The 26122-nt window shown below is 40.0% G+C and overlaps 1 protein-coding gene across 1 annotated transcript in view; it reads left to right on the forward strand.

Moving 5' to 3' along the window:
* LOC118413639 (tyrosine-protein kinase receptor torso-like) overlaps positions 1–26122 on the forward strand; it is a 59481-nt gene that overhangs the window by 9303 nt on the left and 24056 nt on the right. The window contains exon 2 of the mRNA XM_035817165.1: positions 17458–17508. Coding sequence (XP_035673058.1) covers positions 17458–17508 — 51 coding nt within the window. The remainder of the gene's footprint in view (positions 1–17457; positions 17509–26122) is intronic.

The following is a 26122-nucleotide window of genomic DNA, read 5'->3' on the forward strand; positions in this document are numbered from 1 at the left end:
GAATCTGACTTCGTGTCAGCTATGGTGTTCTGTCCCAGTTGAAAGTTGTCTTGCTTTTTCTTGGCTTCAAGACGGTTGAAATCTTTCTACTGAGTGTTGTAATTAGATAAATAAAGTTGCAGCTTAGATGGGTTGATGTGAAATCCGTTACACGTTGATCAGTTTGGGTCAAACACCTTGCTATCTTACTTTAGAATCAGCCGTCTTCAGCTGTCAATCCATCCCAGACAACAACTTGCTAATGTGAGGTTGGGATCTTGCAAAAGTTGCCGACAAATAAGCAGCGACTTATCTTGAATGCATTTGCCATACAACCCACTGAAGTCTGACGCACTCTGTTGAGACCTCCAGGCAATGACGTCACTGTGAGCACTTTTTTTGCGTGTGTCGGCGGTCACTTTCCTTTGCTATTGCTTCAGGCCGATGGCAAAGTCCAGAGATCTATAAGACACCATTAACGTTAACTTTATGGCCTTTCTTTCTAGTGCTTACCTTAGATATAAGAAGAACCACAGCCTTTGGGCAGTTCCTTATGTGAAATGAAATATGTTCTTTGAAGCTTTCATTACATAACTGCATTCCCACAAAAGGTTCAAAAGGTTGATTATCTTCATACACCCGCCTGTAGCCTCCTTCCCTTCTTTCGAACGGAGATTTCTAAAAATTGTCTACCAGAAAACATGAAGGTTCGAAGGCGTAACATATGACTTGACAGGAACAAGGCGTTTGGTAAGAAAGTTTTTGACCAGAAGACACGTCTAACTGTGTGGTTGAAGTATTTAATGATGTCCTACTTCTTGTCTTTAATAGATAGAACTTTATTGCTCGACATTTGTACATGGTACAAAGTATGGCAATGACTGTTACACAAAGTACAAAATAGGTGTAGAGAATAAGACTTGATATCCTAATTAACGTAACAAGAAGGGCTGACACATTAGTCTTTGATATAGTGTTACAATCGAGTTGGGCTATACATGAGATTCATTACTCTTTCTAATAGCAAAGCAGTCTTTGATATATTTGCCTATCCTTGCATTATGGGAGTCGTGGCATCCAAAGATATATACAAATCTGTCTGTAGCATCGAGTCTCTTGAAATCTGCTGTACTGTATTCGAGAAATGTAAATAGCTCATTACGTAAAATAGCGTATCTAGAGCATTCCATTAAAAAGTGAAATTCATCTTCAATATGCTTTGGACAGAAAGGACAGAACCTTTGGTCAGGGGCTACATTGTAATATCTACCTGTTTCAATATTCAATTTATGGCTGCTGATTCTTAACTGAGTAATCGCTTTTCGAATTTCAAAATTATTTATATCATAAAGGTATGTTTCTTGTTCATAACATTCTTTTGACTTGCTAAGAAAAGACAGCTTTGAATTGTTTTCAATAGAATTAAACCACTTTTGTATATATGTATCTTGTAGCCGGAGGCGTAGTTGGTTGACAATATAATCTATATTATAAGCCTCAGGTTTCATCCATATGTGTCCAAAGCCATGGTAACAGAGAATGTCCTTAACATGATTAATCCAGTCTTGATTATCAGTAAGTACAGTGTTGTATGCATCGCGAAGCAGAGAGTCCTCAGGTAAGTTTACCAAACGGTGCCAGTATTTAATGAGCTGAATTCTAGCAGGTATTATAATAGGAAAAGTTCCTAACTCTCCTCGCACGCCGTCATTAGATGATTTTGAATGAACACCAAGTAGGAATTTCTGAAAACGTGTGTCAAGTATGTCAAATTTAATATGAGTATCACGTTCTCAACGCATGACACGAAGGCATTGAAAGCATACAAATTCATGTCATCACAATGAGCTAATATTATACATGCGTGTATCGAATTTTCAGGCAGGCCTGTTCTGCATTGTATTCAGCACTAAGTTGCAGTATTGCAATGCATATATTTGCCAGACGCAAGGGCGAGTTGTATCCGTTTTGACGTGCCGTTGCATCATCCATCTAACGGCGTCTGGCCTAGATTGTTAACTGGCGTTTCGTATAACCTATATAGAGCGCACATGTAGTACTAACATGTATTGGGACTCGGAACCATAAAAATCAATCAAAGTCAGTCTGAAATCCACAAATTGTTGGCTAAACATATTATCAATATTACAGTGGACGCATACGTAGGATGCGTTTTCTATGCATAAAATGTTTAACCCTGTTCCCCCATATGTTCGAAACAAGGAGCAACATAATTACAGGGTCGCGTAGCGAAACCCTGTTTTGTTTTTGCTGCCATCCATGGGTGCCGCCATGTTGAATTTTGACCATCCATGGGTGCCGCAATGTTGAATTTGACGTCACAATCAGTGACCAATGGCCTGTTCTGTTTCCAGTGACGTCACACCTCTATTACTTATTCATCACTCTCTATTATTCATTCATTAGATCTCTTACTTATTCACAAGCTACCAAATTCATTACCTAACCATCATCATGTCAAGCTATATAAAGGGGCAAGACTCTTGTGCACTTTGGTTTGTGGGTTTGTCAAATTGTGCCAAAATGATATTGAATAACGTTTGGTCAAGACTAAAGTGCTATCAATACGTAAGGACGAAGATGAGTTATTTTTCTGATTTGACGAAATATATGTTGTTATTCCATTTGAATAGATAATTGCTATATTTAGTGTATCTTTGAGGGAGCTCATTATCATAATTTCAGCAAATGAAAATTACCAATACAGCCTTACTGTTAAATGGTAGGTGTTTAATATTTTCGTCAAATCTAATTTTTATCATTAAGATTACCATGAGATGTGAAATTTATGCAAATGAGGCAATAATTTGCATATCAATTTGAAAATTATAAAAAGCTGTTACACTTTTGATATTCATACCATATGTTCCTTAAAGTAGAGAGGAATGTAGCAACATGTTAATTATGCAAATTTTGACGATCATCTGCATAATTTATGCAGGTAGTAAAATAAGGCAAGCTTTATTAGGTGCACTGTTTTCTGTTTGGTCGAGCGTACCTTGCACCTCGAGTGTACATTTGTACGTGTGTCTCAAGTACTTAGAACTTGCTGAATGAGGGGGTTGTTCAGGTGGGGCTAGTCCCTTTCTTATTGCTGGAGGGTCTATTCAGGTGGGGACAGTCCATTTCTTCGTGCAGAAGGGACTGTTTAGGTGGGGCTGTATATGTTCACATCTGCCTTTTATCATTACATAGCTAGAATTTCACCTAGCATAAATTACACTTAAAAGCGACCCTGTGTGTATGTGTGACAGTACACATATTTATCTCTAGTTATAGATATCCTAGTCTCTGACTTTGGGTATATTCTATGATTTTTTAAAAAGTGCTTGTAACACCAAATGAAAACCAAGCATTATTCATTGAGTACGTTTAAGAAAGTATTGCAAAGACAAAAAAAAAAAGATGTGAATGGACAACAATGCCTTTTTTGTTCGGCATTCTATGTTCTGTCTGGTTGGTCATACTCATTCAACCATTCCTAACCACATTTTCATGATTTCATCATGAATTCAATTGTTCCAAACTTTTCTTGCAAAACTGTAAAACTGAAATACACTGCTATTTTCAACATCACATTTTAAGTATACAGGCAGTTTACTGTAAACTTCACGACAAAATTTTACGCCCCTTGCCAGCTATTGCCCCCTCCCTCTCAAAGGTTGGGTGGCAGTCTTTTGCGATGGTCCGTAGGGTAAGCAGAAACGCAATATTTCCTATGTATTCTATGTGAGCACCTCATGATGAGTTGGATAAAGCCAGTTCGAAAATCCTCGTTGTAGCCGAGGGCTTTACTGGAGTATTGAGGAAATACCATTTGATCTGTTTTATTAGGCCGTCAAATTACGTACAGCAGGCTAGCCAGGCTACCCCAACTACTAGTAGTAAGAAGTGGTTTATCTATACAAAGCATTGTGCGTTTAAAAACAATAGACTTTGGTACTACTACATTTATACAAAAGCAATAAGATGTATCGGTGTGTGGCCCAGCTAAGTTTTCCATATTATATCCTACTATAATATATAATGAATACATTTTTTTACCTATCTTTGCTGGTAAGAAGTCTTCCATAGTTATTACACCGTGGTTTCTTTCTTACACACAATGCGCTTTTCCTCCTTGACATCCCGCCCAGTGCGCGATGGAAGATAATCACCAATTTCGCCGCGGCCGATTCGATCCTAATTGGACAAGGAAATCAGTCCGATATTCGTAAATTGGCCTTTGCCTTGACATAAGGTCTCCGAACCTCTCCAAGGAGGGATGGAGAATGGAATAATAATTGGCAGAGAAAGATGCAGAAAGCACAGGCACGTGATTTGAATCCTGGTAGTCACCTTACTTATACCTTGAACTTGTTTTTTTAATTATCAGGCATTAGGCATAGGGAAACATGTTGCATTTTCTGTTATCCAACCAACCCTATACTATTAGATATAACGTTACAAAAACCTAATCTTGCCTTTTTTGGGGGAACAACGTCAGGCATCTATAGTGATGGTATTTTCACTCTTAACAAATTAAAGCTTTGGACAGTTGTGTGTAAGAGTGTGAAGTAACATTTTACCCCTCTGTTCATGAGGTTACAGGTCGTGGGTCAAAGTTCGGGCAGCTAATTAACTGTTTTGAGCCTGCGCAGAAAACTCATTTTTTTAGCCTGCGCACAAAATATCACTATTAATATACTTCTGCTTGTAACGGTGTGTATCCGTATGATTATCATATGATGTAAAAATAGTGCAGTGTCCCGATGCATTTCAGTTTTACATTTCGAAACTGTATTCTTTGGATCACTTCGGTAGAAATCTAGAAAAAAAATCCCTATGTACCAACCGATTCGAACTGTTTTCAGGACATTAATCAGAAACACAATATTCCTTTTCCCAGGCCTCGGGTTCAGGCTTGTGATGTGATTGATGGTAACGATGTGAAAACCTTGTGAGGGAACCCATTGCGTGAGGTATCACCCCGGGGTTTCACCTGGCCTCGAACCTGTGCGCATGATGTGACCCAACAAGGTCATTGTTGATGATCAAAGACCCAAAACACAAGCTGCCTACCATGGAACATGCATCAGAACCTTTTACATTTGTAAGGAATTATGAAGTCAACTTTATCAACTCGAGAGCAAAACATCAAAACTCCTCGGCGTCTTTAGCTAATTATGATAGGCGTTCATCATAGAAGTAGCTTCTGGCATATTCTACTTGGTTCTACTTCGACCAGTTTGTGTGTGAACCGGTTTTTACCAGTGTTAACCGGTTATTAATGGAAAGAGCCCTGTTCCCACCTCCTCGTCATTGACATTATTCCTTTTGCCTTCCCGCTCTGATTGTACTGCCTTCGCGTGCCGAAGCGTGCATCATTTTCACCATCATTGGGTCCCCTTTCTATCAACTCTGGAAATGCAAGGGTGTTTTTGTTAGAATCTTCCAAAGATAAAAGAGGGACGGAATCCCATCATTTTACCCTTGCAGGTAGCACAGACATAGATATACACACCATAATGCAAGTTATACGATTGAGGACATGATTTGCATAATTAATGAAGAAATTCTATAATTCTTCCAAAGGCATACCATGTACCAGGCCCAATGCAACAAGGTCACAGTAGTTATGCCATTTATCCACCTGAGACAATGCTCTGTATGAAATTGAAATTGATTTTTTCTTGCCATAAAGTTGCTGCATTATCGTTCAGGGAAGGTTATGAATATGCCTTTACTCGACCCCCACCAATTTCATTTCAATTTACTGGATGTCCCAGTCGTCATTGTTCCCTTCTGTTTCCATTTCTCGCCCAGGTAGTAGCCCAGTAGTCATAAATTAGTCATGTATGTACAGCTTAGGAGCCGGTTAGTTCTAATATGACATAATCTTACGTTGGTCATGTGAGGACATTGTACTTTATAATATGCTATTTCATATGCCACTTACCATACATCTCAGCAACTGACCTGATTCGAATTTTGTTATTTATTCTAACTATTTATTTCTGTCATTTTTACCCATAGTAGTCCACTCATTGATTTACAATGTGTGGACTACCATGCCCTGCATTACATAAATTGAAATAAAACATGTATATATGGTGACATGCAAACAGAAAATTACAAACAATAAATGAAATTAATAAATAACAATAGTAATGAAACTGATGTAAACAATAACAACAATCATAACAAATAATTGCTAGTAATGATAACAATATTAATACAAATCATGAATTTTGTTGATTAGAACCAGTGCATAAGGACCCCTCGCCCGAAATACCCAATCGATAAGTTATTTGCTGTGATCCGTCCGGCTTTATTTTCCCCTAACCACGTGTAATCAGCCAGGCTTGTGCTGTAAGGACTTTATCATCTATCTATCACCAATGAGAAATACCCGACTGTAATACTGGGGTTAGAAAGGTCACAGCTGCATATTGTGATTGATCTTCTAGCACAAAACAATGTCAGAATGCTGCCAACATTCATCTAAGGTCGTTTGGTCGCCGGTTTGGCAAGGGCAAACCAAAATATATCTATAAAGGCCTTGTCTCTTACGTTTGGGGGTGCACAATATAGCTGATGTATAAGAATATCCGGATTTATATACTGTAAAAGGGGAAATTTTCGCGTTTTTTTTTTAAATTTTCACGTCCGTAACCTCACCGCCGCGAACTTAAGATCACCGCGAATATTTTTTTCTGTCTCCAATCTGCATAACACCTTGTTATTTTACCAATACCATAGGTATGGTGAAATATATTGTATTCGTAATGTTTCTTCTTTCTTTCTCCTGTCAAATCTTCGGAACACGGTATCTCCGTTGTTCCTGAACCGATTGACTTGAAATTTGACACAAGGGTAGAGTGGGCCAATACCCCCAGACGCTTTGTTCATTTCTTACATATCTGCCTTTAAAATGATTTTATTAAGGTTTTTTGGTCATCTTAAGACCAAAACTGTATATTTGGGCCCACTGTACCCTGGTATTATAACCGAATGAGCTGAAATTTGGCACAGATGTGCCTTGATAATTCCCCCATATAAATTCAATACCATTTTTGGTGTAGAGTATAACGAAATGCTTTTTTTTGCGATTTTTTGGTCATTTTTTGACCAAAAAAGGACACTTTTGGCTCCTGTACCTTGGTTTTAGAACCGGATGACCTGAAATTTAGTATAGGAGTGCCCTAGACATATGCGCACATGGATTCATTAACAGTTGAGGCATACAGTACAACAAAATGCTTAATTTTGCGATTATTTGGCCATTTTATGACCAAAAAGTACACTTTTGGCTCTTGTGCTCTGGTTTTAAAACCAAATGACCTAAATTTTGGTAAAATGGTGCACTAGATATTTATTCAAATGACACATGTATAATTTTTGTCATAGACTACGTCAAAATGATATATTTGGGTTTTTTTTTGTCATTTTCCAATAGCCAGAGGGGTCAATGACCTTAAGGTCGTTGACCCCAGCTGCAGATTGCACCTACTGGCATATATGTCTATTTAATCTAATTAGATAGGTAACCAATCACTTAGCCTGAATCTATATCCTAAAGAGGGGGGGGGGGTGTGACAGCCAATCAGCGAGTCCGGTGTTATCTGGAAGAGTCCATTCTTACACGGAGGGGTTCATTTTTTTTTTTAAATTCATCCTCGGACTGGTGAAGTCTTTCAGTGGGTGTATTTTTGGACAGGTCTATTTTGCAGTTTTACAGAAGGTTTGTCTGGAAGAGTCTATTCTCGCACGGAGGGCGGATTTTTTTAAATTCATATTTTGGACTTTGGTGACTTCTAGTTTGTCAAAGTCTTTCAGTAGGGTTATTTTTGGACTGGTCTAATTTGCAATTTTAAATGGGTGTGCTGGAAGAGTCCATTCTTGCACGGAGGGGGGATTTTTTTAAAATCCATTGGCTTTTTTAAAAATCCATTTTTGGGACTTCAGTGATTATGTCAAAGTCCTATTTTAGCGGATGTATTTTTGGACTGCTCTACTTTACATGGAAGAGTCCATTTTTTGCACACGGAAGGGGGATTTTTTTTCAAATTCAGTTTGGACGGGTGATGATTCAAAATTCAATTTTTAGTGGAAGTGTTTTTAGACTGGTCTATTATACCTTTTCATGCGCTGGGACCTTTTTTGCTAAATTCAATTTTGGATTTGGTTTCTTATTCAAAAGGCCAAGGTTTCAGTGGGAGTATTTCTGGACTGGTCTATTATGCAAATTCACATAGGGTGCACTGGAGTCCATTCTTGAACGGGGGAATTTTGTAAGATTCATTTTTGGGTTAAACCGTCATTAGTAAAAGTGATTTTTCAAATGGGTGATTTTGAAATAGTCTATTGTTGCATGGGGAGGGAGATGGCTGAAATATACTGTATTTGCTCTCAAGCAAATGTCGGCCTTTCTAGTTTCAACCTCGAAATTATTACACCAGCGAACATTTCCCCTTCTACAGTATTGGCGAGGAACCGAGTCACCCTTCCCCGGTCCACCCCCTGATGTTGATGGGTGGGTTACACGTGTGGTAGACGGGGCCCTCTACTTCTACACACACCTTTCACCCATATATTCGTTAGGTAACATACTTACAGAAGTGTACCAATCATGGAACCTACCATGCATTGATGACTCCCCGTTGTCAGCTTTCAAAAAATGGCTTTGCCTTATCAAATTTTCTTTGATAAACCTGCATTTGCTGACGTTAGTTCGGCCCCCTCATCGGACACCCACCGTGAAACTGATGATAAAAGCTATTTTAGAACATATCGGAGGTAACAAAAAAGTGAAAGAAATTGAAACTGATATGAATCTAGTTAAGCTCAAATTTTCCACTGATTATGACATTTAAAACAGACGCTGTATGTACAGTATTTACAGCTTCGTTGTTTCGGGCATATTCCCCTACCGGTAGCTCTCTGTGCTGTATCTTTTCAGTACATAACCAGTAACGTTACCAAATTCCAAACATGCCTTATAAACCTTTGATTTGATTTATCAGTTTGTTTGTTTGGTACACATAGCCAGGGCTACCCAACTAGCCTAAAGCTAATGTACTGCAAACCTTTCTTTGATCAACCGTATGTACTCAGCTCGACACTGTCCCTAACGTCAACCCATCTAGAAACTGTTTTCAAATTGCAATATTTTCAAAATAATTTTGAGGTCACATCAAGACCTGCCTACATACCAAATGTGAAAATCATTCATCTTTGCATTGACACACAGACAGACACGCCATCGGACAAACATACCACCATACAGACAGACAGACATAACCTTCTTGGTGAGGCAATGATGAGACACAGGCAAGCACCTAAAAGGATGAAATGAAAAAACAAAAACAACATTAGTTTTGTAGAAAATACAGGTTAGCACTGGACCATTAACACCAATGACGTAGACTGTTGTGCTGCCATCTGGGCCACTAAAGGCTAATGACCATGGATGCGGACGGATCGTGTGAGTGGTAAACAGCTTTCCTCTACCGCTGTGCGATATCCTTGGATGAAATCCAGTGCAGAAGTAAAATAGGCTACAGCACCCAAATGTAAGGACACCCTTATACGATTTGATCTCAAAACGGGACAGCCATGTTGATTACAAAATAATGGACTACATGAGCACACTACTGATCTTTTGAACTACTAAAGATGTGTCTTCGTCCACGTTTCGCATATTAATTCATAACAAAAATCACAGGTTGCACCTGTTATCTAACTCACAGTTAGGATATATAAAAACCAACAATATTTCTCTGGTGTCACTGACGAAGGACATCGGATGGCTGTCTGAAACGTCTGGCTGTTTTAAAATTCATAATTATCCAGTTGCTTAAGCAACTGCTTTTTGTCACATCTTATTACCGGGATGTCTAACCTTCATCGACGCACTATTGGTGTTTCTTTCCCAGGGTTCACACAGTTTTCTGTATTAGGCTATTCCATGGCACCATGATCATAATCATTTATGTTGCTTATAAACTAAAATAAAACAGATAATAGTTTACAAGGTTTCTTTCACTGCTAGTTTATTACAAATTCGTGTCCAATTTATTGATAAGGAAATGGTGATAATCATAAACAGGCTAAGTCTTACACGCAACGTTTTGAACTGTTCTCTAAATAGATATAACGGTTGATACAATAGATAGATATAAACATATGTGCACGGAGTAATCTTTTTTGACTTGTAACAGACCACATAGGTAGTAGGAATATTAGTAGGAAGTGGTCAAATAGACTGAACACATTGAAACCTGGTCGAAAACCACCTGGTGCAGGCAACCAGCTCCAGTGACAAGCAACGTAAAACAGTCGCGGCCATTTTTACATACTTTTTGACAAAATGTTAAACAGCATACATACAACTTAAGTTCAATTAGATTGGGAAAGCTTTCGAGACGAACTCTGTCTCTTTGTCAACCCGGAGATCTCATCTTGGAGTTTCTCTGCCACGTGACGATTGATGGACATTGTCACGTGACAAGACACAGTCATACACAGGTCTCAGATACTTATCCCCCACTGTCCTGTACAATCACCTGTCCTTAGCAACCGTTCCCCACTGAGAGGCTGCTGAATGCACGGATAGCTAACGTTATATCATATCAGATGTGTTAGCTGCAATAGAACTGTATTTACCACCCGCGGATGCCCTATTTTCCAGCAGGCCATGGAGTCTGGTAGAGACTAGTTGCAATCAGTTTTGGCTAGCTCTGTCCATTCAGGGGATTAATTATTCTTAAGAAGATTAACGTCCCTGAGGTCGGTTTTTAATTGTGCCTTGCAGGAATAGCCTATCATTAGTCGCCTAGTTAGTGAAAGTGTCCCGCTTTCCCCATAGATTACGATTTTTTTTTCATTCTGGCCTACGGGGAACGGATTGGATTCGCTGTTGGTCCGATTATAAAGAAACTCTTCAAAATGGCAACAGTGGCCTCTGTCCAGGGTTGCTGATTTAGAATCTAAAGTTCCTGGAAGATCCAGCGTGTACTCCTAGGAAAGGCACTTGATACATATTCCCTCACTCGAAAATAAGTATCCAGTTCATGTTAGGAAGGTCTTCCCGGATGAGACAAAGCATAATAATAAAACATAAGGTCTCGTATTTCAGGAGAGCCACACTTCTAGCACGTTAATGAAAGTATCACAAAGAGTAGGGAGTCCTTCCCGGCATTTTTTTAAACATTTGGCCCCACCTGGGGAAATTATTGTGGTATCTACTTTAAGTTTACTTGTAATTGTGTGGCAACTGGTTCTTGCGATAAGGCCACGAATGTAAGCTCCTTGCAATTTAACCTCTGGCTGTGACGAGAGAATAGTCAGTCCAACCATCAACAATAACAGTAACAACAGTGTGGGAAGTCGACCATGGTGTTTTCTTTTCTCTCCCATCAGCAAGATGTGACACGCCTGAGCAACACTGTGACCCGAAATGTTTGTCTCCCCATTTGGAGTTTGAACACAGAATGCACTAACGGCGCCAATAATGGAACAGATGTGAAATGTGTTTCGTGAGTTCCTATCAGCGTCAAAGCCAGTACAGTAGCACTAATGGTACTTCACTCAGACAAGCTATCGAAGTCAATCTAAGTCTATCCCCTCAAGCTCTTGCCTACAGAGACCAACGCCAATTGACCACGACCTTTGAAAGCATTGAGTGTTGATTTGAGTCCAGAAGCTTACTACAAAAGGTTTGAATCTCAATTGAATGCATCGGTTTAGACAGAAAAACTTACAGGAGCCATTTGCCGCTGATAGCTGTTATATAGCGGGCCTGTACTTCCGCCTGTTGAGTCTTGCCACTCTGCTATATTCACATAACAGCGGACTCACCGCCTAAACACGCCGGCTACACATGTACGCTGTACGGAACAAACTCTAAATGGGCACCCTAACCGTCTAACATAATTGTGTGAGTGTATCAATGTGATGTGTCTTCCTGCCTATCTATGCCCTTGTTCTAAAGCCAAACCATTGACATTCTTGATTCTTTAATGGTACAAAGTAATAATGCTGGTGTTGGTAAACGGTTGGGTATTTAGCACAAAATAAAGATGAATTGCGCTCAAAAAGCATTTACTCAAGCAACTGGATAGATTTTGGAAACGGATAGACGTTTCATCATAGGATGAACGTTTCAGATTGTATACATTACCTTTCGTCAGTGACACTGACGAGATCTGGAAAAAACTGGTTGTCTTCAGCTCTTCTTGATTGATAGTCTGGGTGTAAAAACAGTTTCTTCCAGATTTCAGTGTCACTGATGTAAGATAGTGGATGCTATCTGAAACGTCTGATCGTTTTCAAAATTATATCCAGTTGTTTGAGTGACGGCTTTTGGGCGTATCTTATTACCTGAATTTCTAACATTCATCGACGTAGAGATGAATTGGTTTGCGTCTTACGCTGCAATGGATATGCAGTATCTAGTCATATCCACTTCGAGCTTCATAGACTCGTCATCTCTACTGCCAATAAGAACGAATCAGTATGGTTCAGACCAGACAACACGGTACTATCTGTTATTATGTCTTTGTAACAAAACGTTTTTAGACTGGACTGAGTATTCTGCCAAGTTTACTCGCATTCTGGCGAAAAAATGGATGAACACAAATGATTTCAACGGCCCAAAGCCTTTAGCTACATCATACAACAGCCTGGTTTATATCAATATCATAGAAAATGAATAGTTTATGAAACCTAAGGTTTTGATTAATCAAAATGGTCCTCCGATGAACCTGTTATTTGTATCTACCCATGGGAATCACATTGTATCCCGTAGCTGTTATTATCACAACAATCCCTTGTTCCATTCTTATCTGACGCTTTCTGTATATTTTTCATAAATACTGTAACATGTTGCCCAAGAACCTGTAAATAAAAGAAATCCAATTCTATAAGTGTTCATGTTGCATACTTTTATTTTCAGGTGCAAATTGTTCTTTGACAAATATGCTATAACCACAGTGCAGCCAGCAAAGGCAGCGAGCACATATCTTATCAGTAGCCCGAAACTAGTTTGCAATATCAAATACGTCTGACTAAAGATAGGTACTGCTTTGTACTGCAGAATTTATAACTTTTGAATCACCTGCCGAATTTCTTGTGCAGTCCAGTTGAATTCTCTGCCACCGCATGTAAAAGCACAAAAATCGATCACTTATGTCAAGACTCTATATGAAAGAATGCCCTAGCGGATATTTTGGCACTGCAGGAGCCGGTTTGTTTGAGACTTTGAAAGTGAATCATACTTTTACTGTGTTATAAAAGATAAATTATTCATTTCTCAGCTACCTTTCAGTTCATATGTTTCGTTGGGTTGTTTGTAGTTCTGGGCCCATTGCAAAATGCTATTAAAATTGGCGATAGGCGGTTTCCTGGAAGAATAGAAGAATGAATGAAATGTACTGAAATCCAACCCATTGATAGGAAGCTATATGAGTGATGTCAGAGGTGGCAGACATAGAAGAATGATGTTCCCACAGATAACAAACATTCACGCGGTAATCCTTCAATACTCCGTCATGGTCTAAACACCGACACTAGCGTTATCTTGTCGCCACATGTGGGGTATGCTGATACCTTACGGGTGAAAAACACATATTTGCAATGCAGAACGTTCCAGAATGTAACAGGTGACCATGTCGTTATGGATAGAAATATTTGTTTGATGGCAGAGAGTACACGTAGTGTAGATTTTTACTAAATTGTATTGAGACATATAATCAGCAACGTTAATATCTTCTCAAAGAAGCTTACATAGCTGCCTTACAAAAACTTAGTAGAAATCGGATGGCACCCAGGCTAGTACATAAACTCAACTACATTCTGGGAGGCGATAATCCTCACTCTGTACAAGTAGGCAAATACATCCACGAATGTTTAGACCATAGAACCAATAGTGTAAATAACATGGTAGACCGTGTTGATTTATTCATACCTATAGATATCCATATATGTGTATTTAGTTGTACTGTAAGTTGTTGTTATAACGTTACATGTAAACCTTACGAAAGTCGTTGTACTTTTGTCGTGTCAATAAAGATTATACATGTTGTACTAAATATTCCGGTTTATTGCCTTTCTGTTATGTAACGAATCGTTGTGCTTGGTATTTCTATCGACCCAATCGTACGCTTGTGGGAAAAAGGTAATGATAGTTCCGGTTTAATGCACAGAGGGATTCCAGTGGATATCCCTGTGGCAGCACATCGTATCTCAAACGAAAGTCAAACTTAACGCTTGGTGCCCGAAGGTAGCAGAATTCATTGAACGATTCCTCTTGTTCACATCGACAAAATGTCCCTCTAAGCTGTTTAAGTTGAGAGCAATTTGTTTGTGGCCCACCGCTCACTGACTCTACACCACGAGAACGTGCCTTTCAGTTTCACGTTCGATTAGGCATGCTTCAATCCTGGCCTCCCAAAATAGATGGGGATTTCTTCTGGGGGCTATTTTTAATCATTCTGTCCATCGACCGTTGACGGTTTTGGCCTCTGGGCAGTTTCATGGCCGCTGAATTCCCGGAAGTGTAGTTCATGTTCTTTTCTGGTCGTGACCGGACTCTATAAACTCTGTACACTCGCCTTGGCTGTGTATATTTATCCAGGAAAAAGAGCGACATAACATTACACATGTGTGTAACGTACTGTAAGTTATCAATATCCCATGGAAATGTAGGTATTGTAATCGATGAACATGTGTTTGTGACAAAAATAACACGTTTTGCGGTAGTTTTTAAGGAGTTTCACCCAAGCTGGCACATGCTGGCCTTTTGCGCGGCAATATGAGTTGCCGACATGCGTGGAGCTTACGAGGAGGTGATTTTACGAGGACCTGAATAGAGAACAGGTGTGGTTAGCTCTTGTCATATAGTCCAAAGATTAGAGATTTTTGGCTCCTCGAGGATATTATTAGTACTACAGTAAAGTAAAATAAAGTAAGTGCTACAGCCTGGTGTAACAGCGAGGATACAGTACGTACGGCTCGACCTATCAGGGCTAAAAAGGAAAATGTCAAGAAGGCGACTTCTTGAGGAGCTCTTCACGAAGTAGAGCCGGCTTCTTCACGTTTACTAGTAGCTGAAGCTGGGTCGAGTCTTAACAAAGGTTATTTGTCTTAAAGACTCTTTGTTTCTTTTGATACACTGTGTTCTATGGTTCAATTCGTAATACCAGCTTTGTAGTCCTGTGGTTTAGCAGCATTTTTGCTGGATTGTTTCGCCCTCCGGCATTAGTTCTGGGATCTCCAGATGGTGTTATCCATACGATCAAGTCAGTGTGGCCTTAGCAAAGGAAAATTCCTGAGTGCCGACATGACTTTTTCCCCTCTAGCCTGGTAGGGTGAGCCGTACCCTATCCTGTCGGTGGAGCCTTTTGACCTTTCCGCTGGTGAAAAAAGTCCCCTCATTGTGACCACAGTTCCATTAGAGAGATGTCATCGTGAGTGGCTCTATTGAAATCCATTAGATTTAGTTTGGATGTCACATTTCTTGAACTATCGCCGAATGTGACATGACTTGTTCTCATCTTAGGCCTTCTAGGAAATCAGTTTTTGTAAGTTGAAGTGGCAACCCAGTGTTCCTGAGATAAAATAGATGAATCAGTTTACCGATATCAAATCTTAACAAAAAGTTATCATCAACTAAACGCAATAAGCATTCTGTATGGGCAAACGTCAGACAATAATCAGTTTTGCTACATGTAAGTCAGCTTTGTTGAATCCATGTCCTGACATTCTTGTGACCTGACATCACCCTTGCCCTCAGCTACAACACTATTGGATCTGAGTCAAACTATACTTCCAATTCACCAAGTATCCCATTACATCACTTCCACCTTCCATGCTTTCACTCTGCAATATTCACACAATTGTGCACGTGATTACAATACCTACTAGTATGCCGAACTAAACGCTATAACATCTATGTTTGGACAACTGCAAGAAAATTAGTCTCATTATATACTCAGTATTCCAAAGCAAATTCTTTCATGTTTTATTTTCATGTATATGTTTTGAATAACCGTCTGTCAATATAAAAAAAATCGCGCCAAAAATACTTCGCCAGAATCACCTTTTTGTTATGAGAATCCGCTTCCCAGAAAGCTGTGATTATGGGCTGGGAGGATTTTTCTGATATAACGGTTTCTGACATGTTGTAACCTTGGTGATGCAGATGTGTTGGTGGGCATGGCATTCAAGGGGATAAGGTTTGTGTGCGTTTCACTTTTGCCTATGGACTTAGTCCCTAACAACGGATTAGCCCGGAGTAAAAACATGCCTGCAAGGGGTCTTCCTGTTGATGATCCGTAACTAGTAAACTTTGAGTCACATTCTTATGGAAAAGCGGGTTGCTAATTCTTTATAACACCGTGACCATATGTTCAAACGTCGTTTAGGTAACAAGATACTCTTAGAGTAGCCATAAGGTCAAATGTGGACGCCTTTTCAGAGATACGGCGACTTCGGGGGAGTGTACTCCGAGTTGACTCCGGCGCAGTGTACGCCTTGTCGACTCCGAAAAGGCGTGTGTAAACCCCGCCATTAACTGCCTGTGACATGATGACAGATGATCTTGTTAGCCAGTGAAAACACGACATCAATAATGGGAAACTCCCGACAGGGCCCTTGTACTATAATTCGATTAAGGTGCCAGTGTAGTACTGATTAAGGGCTGATTGGTTCGGGATTATCGATACAACATCTGGGGCTTCCTTTCTATTGTCGTGTGGTACGCCACGTGATCATGAACACTTCGACTGGAGTTCGGTATCTATAGGGGGGGGATCTATATCTGTATGTATAGAGCCAGTTCGTTGTAACACACCAGCTTCTGTACATGTCTAGCCGGTATAACAGCCCTTTGGTGTAACACATCAGCATCTGTATCTGTATCTGCATCTGTACAGCTGGTAAAACATGTATGAAAGCACTCTCCAGCATAACAAAACAGCTTCGCAGGCACGCAGCGCGGCTGCAACGACCTAACCTGTACGCAGCAAGCTGCAAGCGAGCTGTACTTGGTATACGTGGCGTCGAATCCTGTCTATGATGGTTCTATCCTACTAGGACAATACAAGTTTTGAATACACAAATCCTGGTTTGCTAACGATGGTATCTAATGGCTCTCTCTTTTTCTTTTCTAGGCTGGTATCAGACACTTAATATCAAGTTGTGCGTCTGTGGCTTTGAAAGATTTGTGCCGAAAAGATTCATTCGCCGACGCCATGTGCAATGTTTGCTTACTGCTATCGTTAAGAAATCCTAACGGCCATTCAAGAATCGAAGGATATAAATATGTGCAATGATGATGTTATTGTTTCATTTACTCTTAACTCTGATGCAATGTCAATATTTTTTCCTTTATTAGGAGCCGTTTTATGACCTTGACATGACAAGTGTTGCTGTTTGCTTCGGATTCTTAAAATATGCACTTTTGTTGTTTTGCAGTACGTCAGGGCAAGAGAACGGGACTGCGCCGCTAGCCGGGGCTGTGCAGAGGTAAGATATACGTACCATCACATAATGTAGACCTGCGATAATATGTATATATTGTTGGATATGTAAACCTGTCAACACCGAAACTTCTAGATTTTGCAATACAATGAAGAAAATAAGAAGATTCTAAATCCATGCCATTTGCATTGTATATCTGTTGGTCAGTGTCACTTATTGGCCCATGTCACCCCTATACTCTAAATCACTACGTGCAACAATTGCAATATTGAGCATTGTGTGTGTCAGGGCCTGCGATTTCTAAAGTACCTTGCCCACACTCAAATATTTATTTCATCTTTTATCACTGCACGTCCTCCAAATTTCTAAATTGTAAAGATGACATCACGGACGATGTCCTATTTCAGGTGCAATAGCCATAACAATTTACATGACAAAGAGAGGAGCAAAACGGTCGTTACTTTCTTCGTGATTACCAGATCTACACATAAACCCTTCAATGTACATTTACAATTATAATTGTGATCATATTGCGTTGAAATCCGTCAATGTACTGAATGAAATGTCATTCATGACGTATTCTCTTTCATGAGAAGCACGCTTCCTTCTTGTCTTCCAAACTTCGAAATTGTAAAGATGCATGGACGATGCCCTATTTCTTGTATAATTACCATGTCAAGTTACATGATAATGAGCACCCAGATCGTTACTACCAACCTAATGATATCTATACAATTCAGATCTGCAAATAGGCCCTTCAACATACAATTTATATATTTCTGAGTATGAGCAAGCTTTTTATATAACGTCCTTGGTATGGCCCAGTTCTAAACGTCCTGGACTGACCAACAAAATCCTGTGTTGTTTGTTGGGAATTGGAATGAAGGTAAAATACAACCCTTTACAAGAACCTCCGGTTAAATCTCAGGGCTATTTGTAAAACGTATGACGTGAACACCTCTGCACACGTTTTGAACCAAACACACCAGGTCATCACATCCTACTCTTTTCTACAAGTGTGTTGGGTTCTTTTAAGTGTATCATTTGTTATTGTCCCTGTATTTGTCTTTGTCAGTTTAAATTTCAATTTCAGAGGTGATGTTAATAGTTAGCTGAGAGGTGATCTTAATGGTTTGCTAGCGTGTATCACCTCTGCATGTATTCTGTTCTTTTTTCTTGTTGATGGTAATAAAAAAAATCATCATGTCTGCCACACTCACAATCCTCCCCGTAAAGAAAATGGGTGTCTGTAGTATGTACGCGCATATTTCATCACATTTCACACGTATGACTGGTAAGTTGGGAGAATAATATCAGAAATGGACATGCATGAAACATTAAGGAGAACAGAAAGACCGAGAAGGGCGAAGAAAACTGCATTTCTAGTTTGTATTGCCCCAACGGTCAAATAGTTAAAACTTTGGGATAAATGATAGATGAGAAGACACGAGAACGCGTGCCTCAACTTCAGGCGATCCAATCATGGGTTATACGTCTTCTAACCACCTGGGTAACATTACCCGGATGTATGGTGGCATTACCCGGATGTATGGCAACATTACCCGGATGTATGGACGTTCAGCCATGATGAAAAACGAATTCAAGACAACCACCGCTGGTCAAAAGTCTTGAGATTTCAGACATTAATCCTACACTGCGAGCCATCGAGACTCTCAGTCAAACGGGGAAAATACTGTTTGGATCACCCAACAGCACTTCCTGCGTAGTTTAAAAGGTATTGATTAATGGTGCTGTTAGAAATGGCACCTATAGAACACGTATAGAACACAAACATGACACATCATATCATAGCATAGCATAAAAAAGTATAACATATACACTACCAAAAATATACTTTGGTAGTTTTCTTGTAAAGTAGATTGGAATCATTTCTTAAGCTACCGACATCGTTCGTTCTGAAGTTGTCCCTCGATCGGTTAGACACCTGGAACCACAGTTCTAGTTTAAGAACTTTTATTCAGTCTGTCTTAGTTTTCTTGTTTCTACCTTTCACCATTCTCTTAAAAGAAGAAGTTCCCATGTTTAAGAAAAAAAAACTTTTGTCCACGAGTTTAGAATTTTTTGTTAACGACTTTTTACAGCATTTTCCTTGAAGCAAGTTTATAAGATACAAGTTATAATAGATTTAAACATTACAAGAAAAATAGAGTCAAAATCTTTAGTGAGGGACACTTTCTCAACTTAAGAAAGTTTAGAAAGGTGTTCCTTTCGTGGGAAGAACCTTCCATTTATTTTTTCTCTCATTCCTTCTTGAAATTCGTAACATAACAAAATATTGTCCACAAGTTAGGAAAAATAGGAAATCAAGAATATTTTTGTAGTGAAACATATCGCATCATGAAATAGCATAACATGACATAGCACAGTATCAGAGCAGGGGACTGTAAGCTTCTCTCATAACCCCTTGTTGCCGACAATGTCACAGATCTATTTTGGTGACAGTTGCCCGTTGTAATATCCCAGGAACTGTTGAATCCGTCATGCACCACAGTCAAATATAACATAGCACAGCACAACAATATCGATTATATGCATTGCAGTTACCACTCAGACGGCGCAAATGGCAAAATCATTGGTACCCAGAAAACATTTATCATGATAGCTAAGATCCTTTCGGCGAGAGATGTGAAGAAATCATTATTCGTCTTGTCAATCCTCGGCTAGCGCTTGAGATCGGGCCAATAAATTTAGGATGCTCGTTAATGAGAAGAGATGTCCTTTTTGAAATGGCTCAGTGAAATATTGCATCTTTTGATGGGTGAGCACGCCTTCCGATTAGGACTATGTAACCAAACTTACATACTGTATTTGTATACAGATACAAATACAGGTACTGGTGCAGAGGTTTAGATGCGAGTCCTCTGTGCATAAACTATTGGTAAAGTAACTTGTGGTTTGAAATGATGACATAAACATGAAAAGTTTACACAATATCTTCAGGTATTTTAGGCTTAGTCTTCAGTTATTTCATGCTTTCGGACATCAAAATATGAAAGATGGTACTGACTTCAACGATTATACTAAATTTATATTTACATTTTCCCATTGCAAAATTTTTAACGTTTTGGAATAACACGTTTTTAGTAAGATACAAGTAAAAAGTAATGTCTGGTATATTGATGTATTAGTATTTTGTACCTGTACCAAAATACCGGTTAACATCTATCCCGGTTCACATCCAACGAATATCCAACAAAGATTTCCGCATCAAAGATGTCCTGAAAACAGGAGTAAACTCGAAACGCACTTGGAGAGTGGCCAAAAAGGATTTAAGATGATTGATACCGACTGAGGCGTTAATATCTGGATATCTTAGCCCAACGAATCGTATTAAAGAATCTAATCCGTTAATCCGTTAAAAGAATAATGCCTGACGGTTTGCGCATCTCCCTCATGGCAACGTCACCGCTTGTCTAAATTTAAGATGAAAAAGAGATATTACAGAAACAATTGTGGTTTCGTCACTGACTTACTCCATTGAATAATGTTATATGTCGTTCAACGATTGATTTGCCTCACGTAAAGACACATAGAATCTTACAATAAGATGGCCGTTGTTTTCACTCTTCTGCACCATTGCACCCTCTTCAAGGCCTATCGATCGATATTCATAAGAAATTAATACATTTTGATAAGCTTTTAGTGACCCTTCGTTTGACGCTTCTCGGAGTGCTAGACTGCAAAGGAGACAAGCTTCTGGGGTTGCAACCCTTTTTAATGCGATTATTCGAGGTAACTTAAAATAGAAAGCCTCGTCCTTTCAATTCCTTGAAGACTCTTTCTTGCAATGAATGCGGACCATCATTCAGATGCCCATTCGGAAATTGATAGCTGGTCACGACCCGAATGTTAAATAGAGCTTACATCATCTCTGTTCCTTGGAGCAGCTCATGTGTTATGCGGGTAAGTCGGAAGGATCAGGAAGTCTGCCAGAGGAACATTAGCTTTGGGAGTATCCGTGATGGTATCCGCACTCTGCCTGCCACCTTGCCGTGCCGCACGCGAGCGGGTGTCAAAGTGTTTCGGCAATCGAATCAGACGGAACAACATTCATTACGAAAATGACATGGTTGCTACCTGCATTAATGGCTCCACTGGATGAGGGAGTTTAAGTGCTCCCTTTCCACCCATATCCATCGTCTTTGACGTGCTGTAATTTACAATGTCAAACCCCCTGTACAGCCCAACAGGGTGGCATCAATTCACACTGCGTACAGAAATGGTATACTCGTAATCCACAAGTACACATTCCAGTGGCAGGAACGTTATATATTGGCAAAGACTGTGTCCAGTAAGCCAATGGATATCTAGATCTGTTTCGGCTATTGGATTCTGTCTTACCAAAGGAAGAGCTGCATAGAGATTAGGATCTTGCTTCAACAGCAACTCGCTGGCACTTTACGAAACCGATTTCAAAACTTTTAAATGCAATAGCTGAGGGTACTTATGGTCATTTCTGTCGGCAAAGATGGTGTGTCATGCAGAAGTGTAATGATTCTACATGTATCGTTATGACCAGTGTAAGCTAGCTCTAGCTACAGGATTCTGGGATCCAGGAGCTTGAACCTTTGGCAAGTGACCAAGAGAACGTGTCCGCCTGCCTCCATTGCTGGGGAATGGTCAATGATTACGCTGCTTGCGTTGATCAATACATTGACCTTCTGAACCTTTCCCCGAAACAGCAACTTTTATCTTCAACAATCAATTACAGAAAAGAGTCTGTAGGAAACAAACCTCCTTGAAGTGATTATGGTGTTTTCGGTGTACACTGAAGTATCTCTCTCTCTTTCTCTCTCTCTCTCTCTCTCTCTCTTTCTCTCTCTCCAGTCTCTCTCTCTCTCCCTCTCTCTCTATCTCTCTCTCTCTATATATATATACAAAAGGTAACAACCACTCAATCAATCCCTCCTAACACCACATTTACGAGACATAGCTATGTGATACAAAAAAAAATGTAGCAATGTAGCAATATGTTCACAGATATGCTTTATGTTCCACTTTATGCTTGTACACTTTCATTACTTCTTGTTCTCTTGCAATTAGTCTTCTGACACGAAATCACAATAAACTTTACTAGTATCATGACACATCATAACATAGCTGTTATGGTAGGTATGGATCAGAAAAGAATTGGCCTGTTTCCCAGTCGCTACGTCTCCTGGGAAATTATAGGCGGTTCCTTGACCTTAAGGACATTTGCATAGTTTGGAAACTGTGCAAATTGTCTAAAAGCACCATTTTCTCACAGATGTGCTAGAATGTACTCTAAACAAGTATACAAAATGAAGGCGTCTTAAATTCTGCCAGGAATAGAAAATAAATAGCAGTAATCTATCTGGTACGGGGCAAGGACGAATATTGTGTGTACATTTGACACAAAGACGAAGTTTCTGACACGTGCAGTCCGATCACTTCCAACGTGAACAGGCCAGCTGTACAGCAGGGTGTTATGGGAAGATAGTGGAGAATTTTGATAAGCTCATGATCAGGGATGTTTAAAATGGCGAATTCTAATTGGTTAGCTTGCTGGTTGCTCGACGACGGGGACATGTTGGTGCCTTCCTTTTCCACACGGATAAACATCCAATTGTGCGCGTCAAGCGTCGTCTGCCTACTATAGCTGGGAACGTGCCTACACTATCAAACAGCCGGGAATCAACCGTACAGAACACCATCAAACACCTGTCTATCTACCATACAGAACACCATCAAACATCCGGCAATCTTCAGCACAGAACACCATCAAACATCCGGCAATCTTCAGCACAGAACACCATCAAACAACCGGCAATCTTCAGCACAGAACACCATCAAACAACCGGCAATCTTCAGCACAGAACACCATCAAACATCCGGCAATCTTCAGCACAGAACACAGAACTGGTACCTCAGTTGCAATGTGTTATCAGGCGTGTACAGGCGTTGTTGTCTTGTCGTGGTGACGGTTTCTGTCAACGTTGCAATTCTTTTCGACACAACACTTGGAAACCCTGCAGTCCAGACGAGAAAACGCTGCAAGATCGCTATACACGCAGATGCTGGCCAGTGACCATTCTTTGCACTTTATGGTCCCTGACGACAGGGAGGTTGCGACAGGACGAACATTGCGTAACTCCAGTCACCGAACACTACCTAAATGCAGGACCGAAAGGCTCAAACGATCATTCTTGTACCGAGCCACAGTGCTCCACAACAACTCGTTTTAATCTAATCCTACAGACAGTTTGAAATGTTCACAAAGTGCAATTTCTAATTCTTTTAAAAATGAATGACTACATATGTTTGTATTCTATATGTACGTAGTTTTTAAGCATGTTTCATATGTCAATTTGTCTCCTCCGTTTACGATTTTAACACCTCGATTTTAAACACTGTAAATTAGCGACCTATTCAGATCATGTCTACATGCATATGTACATGAAATCTGCTACGCTGAATAAATTCTTTGATTTGATTTGATTTGATTTGAAACGACAAATAGAGTACTAGTATCATCCTTATACACGCGAACAAGACCATACACTAAACCTTTTATCGAAGTGGTAACGTCGTCTAACTTGAAAAGCATACCATGAAGCCAGTTCGGGCCCGAATAGTTCAAATATGAAGCGTATCGTGTTATCACTGCCCACAACGCTCGCTATATAGTTAGCTTTACAACAACATGTCACCCGGGATGTAAGGATTGGCAAGGATTGCTGTCCAACTGTCGAGCTGTATCCATTTTTTTTCGACGAAAGGCTTGAGAAATCAATGCGCTCCAGGGTGTCATTTATCAAAGCAAGATTGTGTAGCTCAAGCAGGTTTGATGCAAGAAAAATCGTCTTGCCTTCAACCACATATCAGACTTACATATGTCATGATTCTGAGAGCCACACGACCTTCGAGGTTTAGCTTATAGAGACTGGAGAAAAATCGATTCTGAGAAGGGAGGGACTCTGGTGAAAGCAATACACGCCACTATGCCTAAATTCGAACCCTTTTGCTAATCTGGTACCATAATCTGGTACCAGCGGAGACTTTCTGGTGACGTGAAAGAGGTTGCCACGGAAAGTGTGTACATATTGGGTACATGATGGGGACTATTTGGTTTGTTGAAGATCAGGCGAAAGCATTTAGGTAATTGCCTTATTACCTGACAGGTGGTTAGAGTCAAACACGCAAACATTATAACCTCATGATCAGCCCTGTTCAGCAGATCTATCCTCCCCTATGCATCATAACAGTTATCGTACGTTGCAGGCAAGGCTCTGTGCAGGAAAATGTCACTACTGTTTTTTCTATTTTGTCGAGCGAACTTCCCGGCTTCCCATAATCATTTCAGTCCGCGTTTGACATCTTCCGACATTGTTTTCTATTGCAAATCACGTTATTACGATCTCACGAGATTTTGTGAGAAACAGATTTGGGAAGGCGCCGTCCATGTTAAGTTTTCCAGAAATCTGTACGTAGATCTTATCTCTTCCCTTTTGATGTAGTCGTCGCAACGACGGCCGTAAATTCACGTTGTAATTCAAAGCAGACTTCAAAACAGCTCGCTAAAATATACGGACGGCTTACTTCAAAAGAAGTAATATATGCGATCTTTCATTTTTGCCTCTTTATCTTGACGCTTACAATCCTCAGGCATGGCAAGAAGAAAAAAAAGAGATATCCCCACATCTTCATTCCATCGATCCGGGAATTCATAGGTCGGCTACTGGACCTGAATCCAGTTTATCTCCTTGTTGCAGGAAGATCGAACAGAAAGGAACCAGTTGTGTGGCACCACCTAGTGGGCAAACTGGATGCGTCAGTTGAAAAGAAATTTTGTGCAAGCGAAGAATTCTGAGCACTCCAGGATCGCGTTAGCACGGGATCTCGTGAGAGAAGTCTATTTATATAAGGGGAGGAAGTTTGAGTGCTTCGGAAACGTACTTCTTTTCACCTGCCGTCTTTCATTTTGATATACAGCTGTCGCAATAACGCCCGTAAATCCACGCTCTAAATCTATGTCGACACCTTGTCAAAGGATTCAAAACAGCCCGGTAGAATATATCAAGATGGCTTACTAGTATTTCGGGTTTCTGAACAAGTACAGTACGCCCTTTTTTTCATTTTCTTTATGCGTAGGACCACGTGAGTTAAAAAAAAGATATATTCATTTGCTGTCGATTGAAGGGTTCCTAGGTCGGCTTCTGGTCTTGACTCCTCCAGTCCTCATGATGTCTGGAAAGAAACAGTATGGCTCACATGGACCGATGGTAAAGTGGAGGTCGTGATCGCAGAAATATGTTGAAAAGAAATCGTGTACATGTAAACTTTCTGGGCACTCGAGTTGTATATAGCGACTGGGATACTTGCCAAGCAATGTTCGCAATTTCTCTCGCAAGTAATTAATGGCAGAGTATATCTACTTTGATGTGTATTTGAGCGGTTGACAAAATCGGTGACACCTTTTAAAAATGTTAACCCGTAGACCAGACAGGAAGTTTTGAACCAGTCATACGTGGAATGGGACCCTTCCCTTATTCATGTATCTAAACTTGTGAAGAAAAGCGCGACAAAACTACAACAGGCGTCCGCACGTACTTAACTTTCTCTTTGAAATGACAGTAGTGTAGGAAATGACACTTGTGATCTATATTCCACAGATAGT

Source organism: Branchiostoma floridae, chromosome 4 (genome assembly GCF_000003815.2).
Source record: "Branchiostoma floridae strain S238N-H82 chromosome 4, Bfl_VNyyK, whole genome shotgun sequence".
In the NCBI taxonomy this organism is placed as follows: Eukaryota; Metazoa; Chordata; class Leptocardii; order Amphioxiformes; family Branchiostomatidae; genus Branchiostoma; species Branchiostoma floridae.